A 16,408-nucleotide genomic window follows, 5' to 3' on the forward strand; every position below is an offset into this window, starting at 1 on the left:
GGGCGGGGCACTGCCCCAGGTAAGGGGTTTGTCTGTCTGCTGCCTTGTGCTCTTTGAAGAGGGGGCCGTCTAGACCTGGGCTCGCGGCCTCTGCCAGTGCCCTGGGCCTCCCTGCCACCCCTGCCAGCAGCCTGGAGCATTGCCGCCCGCGGCCGTGTGCGCTGGGCCGGGTGGAGGCACCAGGGGCGCTTGCTTGCTGCTTCCTTTTCAGGGTGCGGTGGTCTGAGGTGGGCCTCAGGGGCAGAGGTTTTGCTGAAAACATCCTTGATGCCCAGCAGGGGAAGTCCAGGAGTGAGCGGGGAGGAAGCGAGGGAGGACGCGGCCCACGGCTGTCATCAGAGCACCCTGGGCTGGCAGGAGCTGGCTTTCTCCTGGCTCAGGGGGACAAAGGGCACCTGGCTGTGAGGGCAGGCGCTGGGCGTCACCACCCTGCGTGGCCCGGCGTGGCGGCCTCATCCTGTGGCTGTGCTGGGAGAGGCCTGGCCCTGAGCGCCCACCGCCGCTGCTTCTGCCGCCCCCTTGGCCTTGGCGTCTGTGCGGAGCAAGGACGCCATCGGCCGTGAACATCTTAGGCCTGCCCGCGCCTCTTCCCACCTGTGCTCAGCAGAGAAAGGTGCTTGTGTGTAGGCTGTGAAGGGGGCCCTTCTGTCGCTGGGGGTGAGCCAGCCGTCTTCACCTGGCTTCGGCAGAAAAAGCCAAGCCGGACCCGGGGCTCTGCCTTTGCCTTTCTCCCTGGCCGGCCGGTTCTCGTTCTGTCTGCGTGCTGCTGTGTTCTGGGTGCCAGGCTGGGAGGCTTTCCCTGGGGCAGGGCAGTGTCCTGTCGAATGTCCTCGTGCACTGTGTGTGGTCCGGAAAGCCTTGAAGGGAGGGGGTGGCCGTCCCATTCGGGGGGGGGGGGGGCAGAATTTTGTCCTCTTCAGAGTGTGCTGTGAAGTTCCCAGCACACACAGGTGACACGAGGATCTGCCTCTGTGTGGTTTTTCATAATGTGAGTGTGGAAGGTTCAGAGTTGGTACTGAAGTGGAAGAGCCCATCAGTACGCTGGGGCATTTGGCTCACTGGAAAAATACCTAAACTGAAGAGGAGTTCCGGAGTGAAGGGAGGGTGCTCTTCGGGCCTGCTGGGTTCCCTACGGCCAGGCCCGGGCTCAGACGTCAGAGGCATCAGGCCCGCGCCTCTGAGTGCGCTGCACCAGCTCGCCCGCGGCTCTTGTCCTTGCCCTGGCGAGAGCTAAGCAGTGACGGTCCACAGCCGGCACACTCAGCCTGGTGGTGGCGGGCTTTCCAGCTCAGTCCACACTGTGGTTAGATGAGCAGGCCCCGTGATGGGGAGGGGGAACTGTGCACCTGCCAGTGCTTGATTCATTCAGGGTTAACCATAGCTCTTTCCGGCTCCCGGTGATGGGTTCGTAACCAGCAGTCTACCTGTGAATGTATCCCAAACCTTAGCAGGCTTGAAATGGCTTTTTAGATAATGTAGTTTTTAGGAGAAGGAAATTGAAGTTTCAAATACCGCCTTTGGAAATCAGTTCGGTTGTAGTAGTTCCGGGGTCCAGAAGGCCCACAGACTTGACAAATAGAAGTCCAAATTAGCTGGTGGATGTCCTGAATGTTCCAGCTGGACGTTCGGCTCCATTGTAAGCTTTGGTCCAGGGAAGAATTTCCATTTGAAGAATTTGCCACTGTCAGCTTACTAGATTTCCAGTCACGACTGTATCTTCCAGGTGTGAATGCAGCGAGACCTAACTGTGCTCCTGCGAGTATTACCCCTGTTGTGCCAGACTGCACGCTTGGTTTGCGCCATGGAAGCCGTGGAGGCGTGAGAACAGAACGCCGCATTTTCCGTGTGCTTGCGTGTCGGGGTCTCACCTGCTCCGCTCTGGGGCCCGGGCGTGCGGAGAGGACACTGAAGCAGCTGCCCGTGGCCGCGTGTGTGTGCAGTGGGTCACGCAGGCCTGGGCTGATCTGGACCCCGCAGGAGAGTGTGAACATGGATTGGCAAAGTCTGCGTTGTGAAGCTCACAGGGAAAGGGGCCCATTAGTTCGTTCCTCAGGCGGGTGGGGCTGGGGTGCTCTGCGAGTGGGCGAGTTCCGTCTTGGGTCCGGGAAAGTCTGCTGGCTGGGGACAGGCCCTCTCCGACTCCTAACCCCGCTGCATTGGAATGTCGTTAGGTAGCATTGTAAATAAAAGAATAGGTTATATAATAGAGATATGACACTTGGAGTTTTACTTTAAGAGAATCTATAGCTCTACATATATATTTAGTTATATCACCTGACAGATTTCTTCTACGCCGTGTGCAGATTGTTTTATACCACAGATTATTTTTATAAAGTCTAGCGAGTTTGAGTGATGTTGTGAGCAGAGCTAGTGAGCTTTACCTTTGAGATCAGTGCACACTGGAGCGCGTGTGCTGTGGACGCACGTGGTGCCCTGCAGAGCCGAGTCCCCGGGCAGCGGTCCTCTGGCCGGACGGGGAGGGGCCCCAGGGGCTCTCCTGAGAGGTCTGTGGAAGAGGATTCTGAGGCAAAGAACTGAGCTCCTGCCACTGACGTGGGCCGGGCCCGGGAGCAGACACTGGGGGCGGGGGTGGGGGGCTAGGGGAGGCCCCAGGAGCTGGGAGGTGGGGTGGGCGGCTTAGTGATCTGCCAGGTCGACTCGCCCAGAGCCAGCAGGTGCCGCTGAGCAGCTGCCTGGAAAGGAGTGGGGGTCGTGTGGCGTAGCGACCCACTTGACCGGCCGCCGCTGGAGCTTTCTGTCTTCCCTGGCCAGGGCTCTCCGCCCTGCAGCTGGCCGGGAGCCCCGGGGGCAGCGGCGCAGCCTTGGCGTGTCTGATGGGGCTCCGCCGTGCCCGCAGAGCCCAGCCCCACTGCCGCAGCCTGCAGGGCCAGCTTCACCTTCGCCTCCCTGTGGTTGAGCCCGGTGCTTAGTGCCCTGGCCGGGGGCTCTGGGCGGGCTGGAAGGGAGGGACACTTAAGCGAAGCAGCAGCAGCGCCGAGGCCCCCGGCAGGCCTGGCCCCAGACCCCGCCTGCTGCTTCCGGAGGCGTGCCGGCCGGGGCTTTGCCGAGAGAATCCTGGCGTGCCGTTTGAACCAGTTCTTGCACCTCTCCCCTTTGGTACTGAGAGTCAGTTTCGTTCCTGCAGACCTAGTAGCGCTCGAGGACAAGCCTCCGTGGGCGGGCTCGGTGTCTCCCAGGCGCCCGTCTTGGAGGAGAGTTCCGTTGTGCCTTGGTCCGCATCCCCTCCTTGCCCCGCAAGCAGCTGCTGTAAGCGTTCCGGTCTTCTGAGCCCCCTCCCTCCTGCTGGCCCGGCTGCGGCCCAGGTACTCTAGAACCAGTTACCTCAGCCCTCGCGTCGCACAGTGCCGCCGGCGGGGCCTCGCGGCCCTGCAGACTGACCGTGGTGCGGAGCCCTGCCGGGCGTGGGGCGTGGGGCGGGGGCTCTTCCCAGGGAGGCGCCGTGCCGGGGGCTCTGCTCAGTGTTCGGCCGCAGCAGGCAGCGCTCAGAGACCGCGGGAGAACATTCCCTTCAATGGCAGGACGCCCACCCGCCGCCCACCCCGGTGCGCTCTGGGAGGACGTCTGTGGCGCACGTTGCTGTGAAAGTAGGCCTTGCGGGAAGTGGCTGTTTGTCACTTTGATGTATTTTAAATAAATAAATCAGTCTATATTTTTAAAGAGCCTTTTTTTTTCTTTTTTTTTTCTTTTTTTTTTTTACCAGTTTGAAAAGCTTCATTAACCAGCAGTCACCACATCTGAATTTTCTGTCTCTGGGGCGTAGTGGCCGGCCAAGCGTTAGCCACGGTAGCTCAGCTGCAGGTGAGGCTCCCTGCCTGGGCTGGCCTGCCGTCGCGTGTTCCCGGTGGGCCCCGGCACAGCCCCGGCCTGCGGGCTGCAAGTGCTTTAGCCCGAGTGGGGGTTTCCCTGAGCACTGCCACGAGTTACGTGTCTGTCTCCATAAGGGAAGGACGCAGTCACGCACGCTGTGCCAGCAGTGCCGGCGGGCGTGGAGCGATGGGCGCGCCCGTGGCGTGTCCCGCCGGCTGCCCTTCCTCGGGTTTCTGGAGTTCTGTGCACATGCAGAGAAAACCGAGTGGCGGGAGGAAGAGGGTTACCGCAGACCAGAACCATGTTTGCAGGGCCCGGGTCCGCACCACACGTCCACACGCCGTTCTTCAACTGTGCAGGAAATCTGCTTACGAATTTGATGTGATCTTAGTAATGGTAGCGTGACAGGCCATGTTCTTCACCTGGGAGTTTGTTCCACATTCGTCCTTGACTCTGGGTACCGTGGTACAGTGCTGTAATGTCACCCTGAGTTTGCTGCAGTCCTGCGCAGAGCTCTGCGCGAGCCGCACATCCGGGAAAGCGCAGCAGGGGGCAGAGGGCGCGCGCGTCGGCAGCCACCAGAGGCCACCTTTTGTTTGCCATCTTCTGTGTCAGCTTCTACCAGCTCCTTCTGAGTTTGTACATTACTCGTAGGGAAGGGAGGAAGGAAAACCCTAAGACTGTCTCGCTTAGTGGCGCGTGTGTGTGCATCGGGCTTAGGACGGATAGCTAGGTCTTCTTGAACTGTGTTATCTAACTTGTATATAAAAATTGTTCTGTTGAAAACAGTGGGTAACTGCAAACTCGGAAACGTGACTGGTGGTGAGTTCAGGCTGTGGAAGCGAGGAAACTCTTGCAAGTGCTAAAACTGAAGACTTGTAGTTTTTGGCTCAAATTCAGATAAGTACTGTTTGTATACCAGGAGATGTGAGATGTAAATGTAGTGGGTCACTTTTCACCCTTGTAGCTATAAAATAAAAATTTTGTAGAGCAGAAATAGCTTGTACTACTGAATTAACAAAAGTTACACTAAAGTATCATTTTTTTTAAAAAAAACATACAGACTTAAGCTTGTTGCCGTTATCAGTCTGGATTTGAAAAGTGTACTGATTTGTGTGTGTGTCTGTGTGTCATACACACACATAAACACACACATATAAAACACACACCACAGACATCCACATGGCCTACGCAGACCTCTGTGTGCCACAGCTGCAGAAAGAACACTGTATCGTAGTTCATTCTGGCCTGGCTCTTTGTTCTCACTGTGGTGACTTTAGAAACGAGTGTCCCGTTTGAAATTAGATGGGCTGAGTTGGGGTTTTGCTGCTTGAACTCTGCACTGGGTCCTCCAATAAACCGATGTGAATGTAGCCCCCCCCCCCCCCCGCCCCGTGAAGAAGCAGCCACACCCCTATGGAATAGGAGGGAAAGTCTAGAACTATTTCAAGTTTTATCTTTTTTGTATATGAAAATAAAATGATGATGATAATAAAAGAAGCTGTTGTCTTCCTTCATCACAAGGCAGGGGGTGGGTCTCTCTTCATGGTCATCAGAGTCGTGTTCTCCCGGCCCGGGCACGTGCAGTTGTGGGTGGCCGGGTGCCGGGCTCGCACCTTCCCGTGGGGCTGCGTCCCTGCCCTGCCGCTGGCCAGCCTTGGAGACACCGTGGGCTTCTTGGCAGGGACCGTCCTGGGACCAGGGGCTTCCTGCAGGCCGGGGCTGCTTCCTGCATCTCCTCCCCGGGGCCAGCCATGCTGGGCTTGCACACAGCCCTGCCCGGCGTTACTGTAAGCGCAGCGGAGGAGCGGGAAGGTAGGTTGTGCGCAGGCCCGTTTGCGAAAGGGGCTCCAGGACCGGCCTCCCTGGCTGACCCACCCCGGCCCTGGCTCAGCCAGCCGGTTTCTGGGTGCCCAGTTTGCTCTCACTGGAGAAAGCGTGTTCCTGGCTAAATGGAACAACGGCCTTCTCTAACAGCCACCCGAAAACAGGGACGCACCGGCACTCGCTGCTGCCGCCTGCAGGAGAGGGTGTCTCTGGCCGGTGACCAGCGTCGCTTCCTCCCTCGGGGGAGGCGAATGCCTTCTATGCAGCCATTTTCCGAGGGTCTTTAATCCACCTCGGTTATGAGTGAGAGTGACCTCAGAACTGGAGAGCGCTTCGTGGGACGGGGCCTTTGTGGGGGGCCACTGTGCGACCTGAGGCCTCTCCAGCTCTTCTGGGTTTAGGAAGTTCTTACTGGTGTGTGCCCCCCTGAGCACAGGGACGAGAAGGCAAGAGGCTTATTTTCTTGTCTTTTTTTTTTTTTTTTTTTTTTTTTAAAGTAGAACTGGGAGAGCCGCGGGGTTGGGCCTTAGGGGTCATCTGGTCACACTTCCCCTTCAGCAAATGAATTCTTGGGCTACAAGGAGAGAGACAGAGAGGTAGTTTATTTATGTATTTGAGAGGTAGAGTTACAGACAGAGGGAGACACAGAAAGAGGTCTTCCATCTGCTGGTTCTATCCCCAGTTGGCTGCAACAGCCGGAGCTGTGCCGATCTGAAGCTGGGAGCCAGGAGCTTCTTCCGGGTCTCCCACGTGGGTGCAGGGGCCCAAGGATTTGGGCCATCTTCTGCTTTCCCAGGCCACAGCAGAGAGCTGGGTGGGAAGAGGAGCAGCTGGGACTAGAACCAGTGCCCACATGGGATGCTGGCACCGCAGGTGAAGGATTAACCCGCTGCGCCACAGCGCTGGCCCCAGAGGGGTTTATAAAGTTTCAAATTGCCCCCACCCCTCAAGTGTCGAGCGCCCTGTGGGACAGGTTCCCCATGACAGTTTTGAAGCTGCTTCCGCCTTACAGGCAGGTGAGAGGCCGGGAGGGAGTCGGCAGCCCTTCTGAAGCTTGCGTCTGGGTGAGGAGCCGCCACCTACCTCTGCTCTAACACCTAGCAAAGTGGCCGGACGCGGGGCTTTGGGAAACACGTCGTAAGTTCTAGGAGTTCCACAGCTGCTGAGGTCTGCCGGTTCCTCCCAGACTCCCCCATCGGCAAGGGGGCACTCACTGGGCGGATCCTCGGCCAGGCACGCGGGCCTGGAGGGCGTCGCGGGCCCTTGCAACCTGTTGATCGGATTTCCCCCACTGGTGCTCGGCGCGAGACCGGACGCCCTGCTCACTCGCCCTCGTGGGGAGAAGGCTGTAGACCATGCGAGAGCCCTACCACAGCTTTGCAACCTGGAGAGGGTACCCGGACCCAAAATCCTGAGAGAGGACTCCCGGCTGACCTGGCTCAGCCAGAGCCCCAGGGGACGCTCGTGTCCCGCCACGCGCCCGCCGGCGAGGCCCTCCGGCTTGAGGCTGGCTAAGCAATGCCGCAGTCCGGCGGTTGTTGGGAATGGCCCGCTGAGTCGCCCCTCGGGCCGGCTGAAACGTACCCCAAGAGCCGGGAGACCCCAGGCTCTGCGAAGAGGCGGTGCGTGGACAGTGCGGCAGCGTGCAGGCCCACTCGGGGGTGGGCGTGCATCAGGAGCCGGGCTGCCTGGCGTCCCTCGGTGGCAATGGCTGACCCGCCCCAGGAACCCTCAGAACGGCCCGAGTGTCGCCGCTGACGCGCAGGAAGGGGAGGCAACCCGCTGGGGGCAGCACCCAGAGCTCTGGCTGCGGGTTCCAGCCCTGCAGGCTGCGGCGCAGGCTCTGGAGTCAGGCTTGAGCTGGGCACTCGGCCCTTCAGGTGGCACTGCGTGCTGTGCACGGACCTCAGGGCTGTGCGCGCACACCGGGCCGCCCCGCTCCGCGCCGGCCCCGCAGCCCCGCGCCCCGCGGCCCAGCGCCCCGCGCCCCGCCGATCCCGCAGCCCCGCCGATCCCGCAGCCCCGCGCCCCGCCAACCCCGCAGCCCGGCGCCCCGTGCCCCGCCAACCCCGCAGCCCCGCGCCCCGCCGATCCCGCAGCCCCGCGCCCCGCCGATCCCGCAGCCCAGCGCCCAGCGCCCCGCCGACCCCGCGCCCCGGCGCCCCGTAGCCCAGCGCCCCGCCGATCCCGCAGCCCCGCGCCCCGCGCCCCGCAGCCCTGCGCCCCGCCGATCCCGCAGCCCCGCGCCCCGCGCCCCGCAGCCCTGCGCCCCGCCGATCCCGCAGCCCCGCGCCCCACGCCCCGCCGACCCCGCGCCCCGCGCCCCGCCGATCCCGCAGCCCGGCGCCCCGCGCCCCGGCGCCCCGCGCCCCGCAGCCCAGCGCCCCGCGCCCCGCAGCCCTGCGCCCCGCCGATCCCGCAGCCCCGCGCCCCGCAGCCCTGCGCCCCGCGCCCCGCCGATCCCGCAGCCCCGCGCCCCACGCCCCGCCGACCCCGCGCCCCGGCGCCCCGCGCCCCGCAGCCCAGCGCCCCGCGCCCCGCAGCCCTGCGCCCCGCCGATCCCGCAGCCCCGCGCCCCGCAGCCCTGCGCCCCGCGCCCCGCCGATCCCGCAGCCCCGCGCCCCGCCGATCCCGCAGCCCCGCGCCCCGCAGCCCTGCGCCCCGCCGATCCCGCAGCCCCGCGCCCCGCGCCCCGCAGCCCGGCGCCCCGCGCCCCGCCGATCCCGCAGCCCGGCGCCCCGCGCCCCGCGCCCCGCGCCCCGCCGGCCCCGCAGCCCCGCGCCCCGCGGCCCAGCGCCCCGCGCCCCGCCGATCCCGCAGCCCCGCCGATCCCGCAGCCCCGCGCCCCGCCGATCCCGCAGCCCCGCCGATCCCGCAGCCCCGCGCCCCGCGCCCCGCCAACCCCGCAGCCCGGCGCCCCGTGCCCCGCCGACCCCGCAGCCCCGCGCCCCGCCAATCCCGCAGCCCCGCGCCCCGCCGATCCCGCAGCCCAGCGCCCAGCGCCCCGCCGACCCCGCGCCCCGGCGCCCCGTAGCCCAGCGCCCCGCGCCCCGCCGATCCCGCAGCCCCGCGCCCTGCGCCCTGCGCCCCGCGCCCCGCCGATCCCGCAGCCCTGCGCCCCGCGCCCCGCCGATCCCGCAGCCCGGCGCCCCGCGCCCCGCCGATCCCGCAGCCCCGCGCCCCGCCGATCCCGCAGCCCGGCGCCCCGCGCCCCGCGCCCTGCGCCCTGCGCCCCGCGCCCCGCCGGCCCCGCAGCCCCGCGCCCCGCAGCCCTGCGCCCCGCCGATCCCGCAGCCCCGCGCCCCGCAGCCCTGCGCCCCGCCGATCCCGCAGCCCCGCGCCCCGCGCCCCGCAGCCCGGCGCCCCGCGCCCCGCCGATCCCGCAGCCCCGCGCCCCGCGCCCCGCAGCCCGGCGCCCCGCGCCTCGCCGATCCCGCAGCCCCGCGCCCCGCAGCCCTGCGCCCCGCGCCCCGCCGATCCCGCAGCCCGGCGCCCCGCCGATCCCGCAGCCCCGCGCCCCGCCGATCCCGCAGCCCGGCGCCCCGCGCCCCGCGCCCTGCGCCCTGCGCCCCGTGCCCCGCCGATCCCGCAGCCCTGCGCCCCACGCCCCGCCGATCCCGCAGCCCGGCGCCCCGCGCCCCGCGCCCTGCGCCCTGCGCCCCGCGCCCCGCCGGCCCCGCAGCCCCGCGCCCCGCAGCCCTGCGCCCCGCCGATCCCGCAGCCCCGCGCCCCGCAGCCCTGCGCCCCGCCGATCCCGCAGCCCCGCGCCCCGCGCCCCGCAGCCCTGCGCCCCGCCGATCCCGCAGCCCCGCGCCCCGCCGATCCCGCAGCCCCGCCGATCCCGCAGCCCCGCGCCCCGCCGATCCCGCAGCCCGGCGCCCCGCGCCCCGCGCCCTGCGCCCTGCGCCCCGCGCCCCGCCGATCCCGCAGCCCTGCGCCCCGCCGATCCCGCAGCCCCGCGCCCCGCGCGTGGAGCCGGTGCGTCCGCGCCGCCAGGCTCGACACCAGGGGGCGCGCGAGGCCCGCCGCGTCCCCGCTGCGCAGGCGCGCGTTCTCGCCGCGCGACAGGCTTCCAGGCGTGAGCCCGCAGTGCGCCTGCGCCCCGGTGACGGGCGGGCGCCCCGGCAAGATGGCAGCGAGGAGCTTCGCTTCCCGCCTCAGAGGCTCCCGCGCGTTTCTGCGGGGCTTCGTGGCCGGGGCCGCCGTGGGCGCCGCGGGAGCCGGGCTCACGGCCCTGCAGTTGTTCCGGAGTCGGGGCGCCAAGGCCGCGCTGGCGGCGGGGGAGCCGGGCGGTAAGTGGGTGCCCGCCGTGCCGCCTGGCGGGGGTCCCGCCCTGGACGCGGGCGCCCACGGGCGTCAGCCGGGCGGTGGCCGCCGCTTCCTCGGCCGCCCGCCGGGGCTCCGGGGCCGGGGCCGGGCTGCTCGTTCCGCGGGCAGTGTCCGCGCGCCCGTGTCGGGGCCCCGGCCCTCGCTCCCTGCCTCGTCGCCGCACGGAGGTCGCCCCTGCGTGCCGCGTCCGTGGGCCGCAGGGGCGGGCGCCGGCCCCATCGGGTCGGTGGGTTCGCAGGGTCGGGCGCCGGCTCCATCGGGTCCGTGGGCCGCAGGGGCGGGCGCCGGCCCCATCGGGTCGGTGCGGCCGCAGGGTCGGGCGCTGGCCCCATCGGGTCCGTGGGCCGCAGGGTCGGGCGCCGGCTCCATCGGGTCGGTGCGGCCGCAGGGGCGGGCGCCGGCCCCATCGGGTCGGTGCGGCCGCAGGGTCGGGCGCTGGCCCCATCGGGTCGGTGGGCCGCAGGGGCGGGCGCTGGTCCCATCAGTCCGCGTTGGACAGGAGTGTGCGGCCGCGGCAGCCCTTGGCCGCCGGCTTCGTGCTGTTGCGGCATCTCCAGGCCTGTGACCCGCGCCCTCGCCCCTTAGTTTTGAACACTCTGTTCTCGGAGCCGCTGATGTCTTTCCGCCTCCTTTCTCCCTTGCGTGGGCAGCATCTGCGGAGCCGGCCGTCCTGGAGCAGTTCGGATTCCCCGCGGCTGGAACGGAGACGCGGCGGTACACCAATCACGCCTTGTCCTATGACCAGGCGAAGCGGGTGCCTCGATGGGTTCTTGAACATATATCCAAGAGCAAGATCGTGGGTAGGTGGCTGGCAAGATGACCTAAAGGCGGGATGCAGGGTGTTTCCGTGTTCAGAACACGGAGGATCACGGACCGTATTCACGGTTTCTGTGTCATAGCACGTGTAGGAAATATTTGTGTGCCTCACTTTTTAAAAAAATATTTATTTATTAATTATTTATTTATTTGGAAGGCAGAGTTAGGGGGAGACAGAGAAGAATCTTCGTCTGCTCTTTTACTCCCCAAATGGCCGTATCAGCCAGGGCTGAGCTGGGCAGAAGCCAGGCGCCAGGAGCTTCTTCCAGGTCTCCCACGTGGGTGCAGGGGCCCAAGGACTTGGGCCACCTTCTACTGCTTTTCCGGAGCATTAGCAGGGAGCTGGATCAGAAGTGGGACAGCCAGGACTCGAACTGGTGCCCACAGGGGATGCTGGCGTTGTGGGCAGTGGCTGCGCCACACCACCAGCCCCAGGCTCACTGTGAAAGGGACCCTGCCTGGCAGCTGGGAGGCCCAGACCCTGCCCAGTGGTCTCGGGCCGCGGGCGTCCATGTCTTCCGTTGAGTTGGGAGGCTGCAGCTGAGTGCTGTTCATTTTCTCACCCTAGCAGATGGTTTAAAATCTGTTCGGGTTTTTATTTCAGAGCCAGAGAAGCTAGGGAGCTCCCAGCGCCAGGCCTGGCTGAGGCTGGGGGTTGGGAACGCCGTGCAGGCTCTCCACCGGGTGCCGAGAACCGACCTCTTGAGATGCCGCCTTCCAGGAAGCTGGACCAGGGGGCCAGAGCTGGGAACTGACTCAGGCACTGTGATGCGCCATGCCTGCATCTCAGCTGTGTCTCGGCCTCCTTTTTAGTTTCATCTACTTGAAAGGCAGAGTCAGAGAGAGAGAGCGAGAGAGAGAGCTCTTCCATCCTCTGGTTCCCTCCCCAGTGACTGCAGCAGCCGAAGCTGGGCCAGCCCAGAGCTCCGTCCGGGTCTCTCGGGTGGGTGACCGGGACCCAGCCACTGGAGCTGTCACCTGCTGCCTGCCGGTGCATTCGCAGGAAGCCAGGTGGAGGCAGAGGCGCTGCGAGATGAGCTGGCGCTGCGGCACGGGCTGAGCACAGCCAGCCTCCGTCAGCGCGTCGGGCCAGGCCGGATGGCTGCCCTCGACTGCGTGTCTTCCGTGTGCTGACGAAGCCCTGGGGTGGGTCAGCGTCCAGAACGGACGGTCGTGCCTCAGGCACTTTCGGCGTGGGGAGTGGGGAGTGGTTTGACTGTCCAGTAGTGAAGAGTGTACAGTTGTGGTTGATACTACTTTGTGAAGGAAGTAGCTGCGGTTCGGGTAGAGTGACTAAGGAGCAGTGAAAAGTGATGACATTACAGGAACGCTGGGTTTTCTTTCTGGTAATGCTTTGTTTGGGGGCCGGCACTGCGGCATAGTGGGTAAGCCACCGTCTGCACATGGATGTCGGTTCATGTCCTGGCTGCTGCACTTCTGATCCAGCTCCCTGCTAGCATGCCTGGCAAAGCAGCAGAAGATGGCCAAGCCGAGTGCTTGGGCCCCTGCACCCATGTGGAAGACCCAGATGAAGCTCCTGGCTCCTGGCTTTGGCCTGGCCCAGCCCTGGCCATTGCAGCCATTTGGGGAGAGAACCAGTGGATGGAGGACCTCTCTCTGTGTCTCTGTGTCTCCCTCTGTCTGCAATTTCTGACATTCAAATAAATCTTATATACTTTCTAAAATTTTATTTATTTGAAAGGCAAATTGACAGAGAAAGAGGAGAGACAAAGGAAGATCTTCCATCTGCTGGTTCACTCTCCAGATGGCTTCAGCAGCTGGGGCTGAGCCAGCTGAAGCCAGGAGCCAGGGACTCCCTCGGGGTCTTCAGCATGGGCGGCAGGGGCCCAAGCGTTCGGGTCATGTGCTGCCTTCCCAGGAGCATTAGCAGGACTGGACTGGAACCAGCCCTCCGGTGTGGTACACTGGTGTCACAGGCGGTAGCTTAACCTCTTCTGGGCTGCAACACTGAAGAACGCTTGATTTTGACTGGTGAGGCTTTCCTGGGAAAGTGGAGTAGGGAGTAGGTTCCCAGGCAGAGGGGTTGAATGGGCCATGGAATATGGAGAAGAGAATTCTGGTAGAAAGAAGCGCAGCTTCGTTTTGCAGAGCCGCAGTGTGGAGACTTGTTCTTTAGGAGCCAGAGGAAGGCCTGGGTGTCAGGAAGGAAAGGTGAGGCTGGAGAGTGGGCCGGTGCACAGATCGGCCCACGCGGCCTCGTGTCTCTGTGATTAGATGACTAGGTCTTGGTGGTAAAGGGCAGAGTGGTTTCCAGGGAGAGTCCTCCAGTCCACACTCCCACCGTCACCGTTTGTCCTGTCTCCAGCCCTCACTGTCAGGAGAGTCCTCCAGTCCACACTCCCACCATCACCGTTTGTCCTGTCTCCAGCCCTCACCGTCGGGAGAGTCCTCCAGTCCACACTCCCACCGTCACTGTTTGTCCTGTCTCCAGCCCTCACTGCCGGGAGAGTCCTCCAGTCCACACTCCCACCATCACTGTTTGTCCTGTCTCCTAACTTTACTGTGGTGAGAGTCCTCCAGTCCACACTCCACCATCACCGTTTGTCCTGTCTCCAGCCCTCACCGTGGGGAGAGTCCTCCAGTCCACACTCCCACTGTCACCATTTGTCCTGTCTCCAGCCCTCACTGTGGGGAGAGTCCTCCAGTCCACACTCCCACCATCACCGTTTGTCCTGTCTCCTAACTTTACTGTGGTGAGAGTCCTCCAGTCCACACTCCACCGTCACCGTTTGTCCTGTCTCCAGCCCTCACCATGGGGAGAGTCCTCCAGTCCACACTCCCACCATCACCGTTTGTCCTGTCTCCAGCCCTCACCATGGGGAGAGTCCTCCAGTCCACACTCCACCGTCACCGTTTGTCCTGTCTCCAGCCCTCACCATGGGGAGAGTCCTCCAGTCCACACTCCCACCATCACTGTTTGTCCTGTCTCCAGCCCTCACCATGGGGAGAGTCCTCCAGTCCACACTCCCACCATCACTGTTTGTCCTGTCTCCAGCCCTCACCATGGGGAGAGTCCTCCAGTCCACACTCCACCGTCACCGTTTGTCCTGTCTCCAGCCCTCACCATGGGGAGAGTCCTCCAGTCCACACTCCACCATCACCGTTTGTCCTGTCTCCAGCCCTCACCATGGGGAGAGTCCTCCAGTCCACACTCCCACCGTCACTGTTTGTCCTGTCTCCAGCCCTCACCATGGGGAGAGTCCTCCAGTCCACACTCCCACCGTCACCGTTTGTCCTGTCTCCAGCCCTCACCATGGGGAGAGTCCTCCAGTCCACACTCCCACCGTCACCGTTTGTCCTGTCTCCAGCCCTCACCATGGGGAGAGTCCTCCAGTCCACACTCCCACCGTCACCGTTTGTCCTGTCTCCAGCCCTCACCATGGGGAGAGTCCTCCAGTCCACACTCCCACAGTCACCGTTTGTCCTGTCTCCAGCCCTCACCATGGGGAGAGTCCTCCAGTCCACACTCCCACCGTCACCGTTTGTCCTGTCTCCAGCCCTCACCATGGGGAGAGTCCTCCAGTCCACACTCCACCGTCACCGTTTGTCCTGTCTCCAGCCCTCACCATGGGGAGAGTCCTCCAGTCCACACTCCACCATCACCGTTTGTCCTGTCTCCCAGCCTTACCGTGGTGTGTGGTGCTGAACTTCCCAGTTTAAGAGCTGATGTTACTTGTTATTCGTTATCAGTGGCTTATGCTTTGTAAGTCATTCTGTATCCATTGTCGGTGAGGGTGTGCTTTCCTTGTTGATTGTAGGAGCTCTTTGATGTAGCAAGGAGATCAGCTTTAGTCATAACTACTTTATTCCTATTTTGTTGTTTGTGTTTAATTTGACGCGTGGTCTACATAGTAGTTCTCCTTTGGTTTAAAATGTGTGCTTCATCTGTGAGTATTAAGATACTAGTATTGAAGTGAGCGTGTGCCTTTCTAAAGTGAGCGAGAACCAGCAGAGTGGCAAGAGGATTGGAATGTATTTGCTGTTAGAGGGAAACTGGTTTATTTTTATTTATTTGAAAGACAGAGTTAGAGAGGTAGAAACAGAGAGAGACAGAGAGAGACAGAGAGGTCTTCCATCCACTGGTTCACTCCCCAGATGGCCACAACGGCTGGAGCTGCGCCGATCTGGAGCCAGGAGCTTCCTCCTGGCCCCTGTAGGGGCCCAAGGACCTGGGCCATCCTCTTTTGCTATCCTAGGCCATAGCAGAGAGCTGGATCAGAAGAGGAGCAGCCGGGACTCGAACTGGCACCCATATGGGAAGCCGGCGCTTCAGGCCAGGGCATTGACCTGCTGCGCCACAGCGCCGGCCCCTAGTGATGGTTTTATCATAGCCATTAAAGCTTGATTTTAAACTTACATCAAGAGAAATAATTTGACTTAGTCTTAAGCCTTATTGTTTATTTTAACACGAAAGCGTCCCAGATAGAGGACGGTTCAGCCTGTGCTAGTTTCATCCTGCTGTTGGAGCATCGTTCTCAGAAGCGTGTAAGCCTGGCAGCGGCTCCCGTATCGCGAGTCCCGTGAGCTGTGTAACCCTGAGGCGGCAAGCTAGAGCAGTTAGTGTCCTCCACAGGAAGCAGGACACTGGTTTTACTTGATTTTAGAGTAGAGTTTCTGTGGTTACTGATGACACACTGTCCCGCTGGGGACAACACCAACTGTTACTAAAGTACATAAAAAGTGTATTTTTAAAAATCGCTGTAGAAAAATAGAGTCCGACAGGATAGTGGAAAATTGCCCGGCCAGTGCTTGGGGGAAGCCAGAATCCAGAGCGGTAGGCCGCTCCGTGCAAAGCAGCACCGCGTTTGCCGTTGATTGCACAGCCTTACGGGGCGAGGAGGGTTGAAGGAGAGACCAGGGCTTCTCGTGGTCGTCTGTCCTGGGGAGCCCCTTCCTGCCTTAGCCTGTACCCAGAGGGCTGCTGTGTTCTGAGAGCGAGCCAGAACTGGCCTGCTGCTGCCTGCCTGCCCTGGGGGTGCACGGAAGCTGGCTTTGGGTGAGCTGAGGGGTGAAAGGGCAGGTCGAAGCTGGTTGCAGAGACGCCGTGAACGACTGTCACATAGGCAGACACGTAGCCCAGATCCTTGAGGTCTGTGTGGGGCTCGGCGGGCCCTGGTCCCGGGGCCTGGTTTACAGCGGGCCTCCACTGGGGGCCGTGTTCTCAGTCTCTGGAAGTCGAGGGCCGCAGTGTCAGGCGGAGGAGGAAGTGGTTCCGATGGTGGTGGCACCTGCAGGTTTACTGCGGAGTCTGGTGCTGCCAGGTGATTGTGACCAGCTGGGTGTTAGGAAACTCCTCTGACCCTGGGAGCTGAAGACTTAAGTCTCTCTTGGCTGGGTGAAATGACACTGGGACCAGTCCCTTGCGATCTCCATCTTCCACTTTCTGAACAGCAGTCTGAGTGTGTTCCGTCCTCCTAATTTTTGTAGTTTAGCCAGGTTTGACCTCGTGATAGTCAGAATGTGGTGGCAGACTCTGTCGATGTGTTCTGTGGCAGGCCATTCTGCAGGTGTCAGAGAATAAGTAAAAATTGGGCTTTCTTCCCCCATGTGGTACTCAGAGCTCTGGGTGGAGCTCCTGACAAATGTT

At 63.1% G+C, this 16,408-nt stretch overlaps 1 protein-coding gene across 5 annotated transcripts in view; it reads left to right on the forward strand.

Moving 5' to 3' along the window:
* The first annotated feature begins 9,725 nt into the window (after positions 1 to 9,725).
* The window catches only part of EXOG (exo/endonuclease G), a 44,625-nt gene continuing 37,942 nt past the window's right edge, over positions 9,726 to 16,408 (forward strand). For 2 of the 5 annotated variants that reach the window (XM_089331371.1, XM_089331372.1), the window contains exons 1-2: positions 9,747 to 9,947; positions 10,635 to 10,784. In XM_089331371.1, the coding sequence (XP_089187497.1) occupies positions 10,722 to 10,784 (63 nt within the window). In that variant the 5' untranslated portion in view covers positions 9,747 to 9,947; positions 10,635 to 10,721. Of the gene's footprint in view, positions 9,948 to 10,634; positions 10,785 to 16,408 lie in introns of all 5 variants that reach the window. The other 3 variants (XR_016232955.1, XM_089331373.1, XM_070073054.2) reach the window with 3 other exon arrangements.

The sequence above is a fragment of the Oryctolagus cuniculus genome, chromosome 4, assembly GCF_051225735.1.
Source record: "Oryctolagus cuniculus isolate XC-2025 breed Fujian yellow rabbit chromosome 4, ASM5122573v1, whole genome shotgun sequence".
Lineage (NCBI taxonomy): Eukaryota > Metazoa > Chordata > Mammalia > Lagomorpha > Leporidae > Oryctolagus > Oryctolagus cuniculus.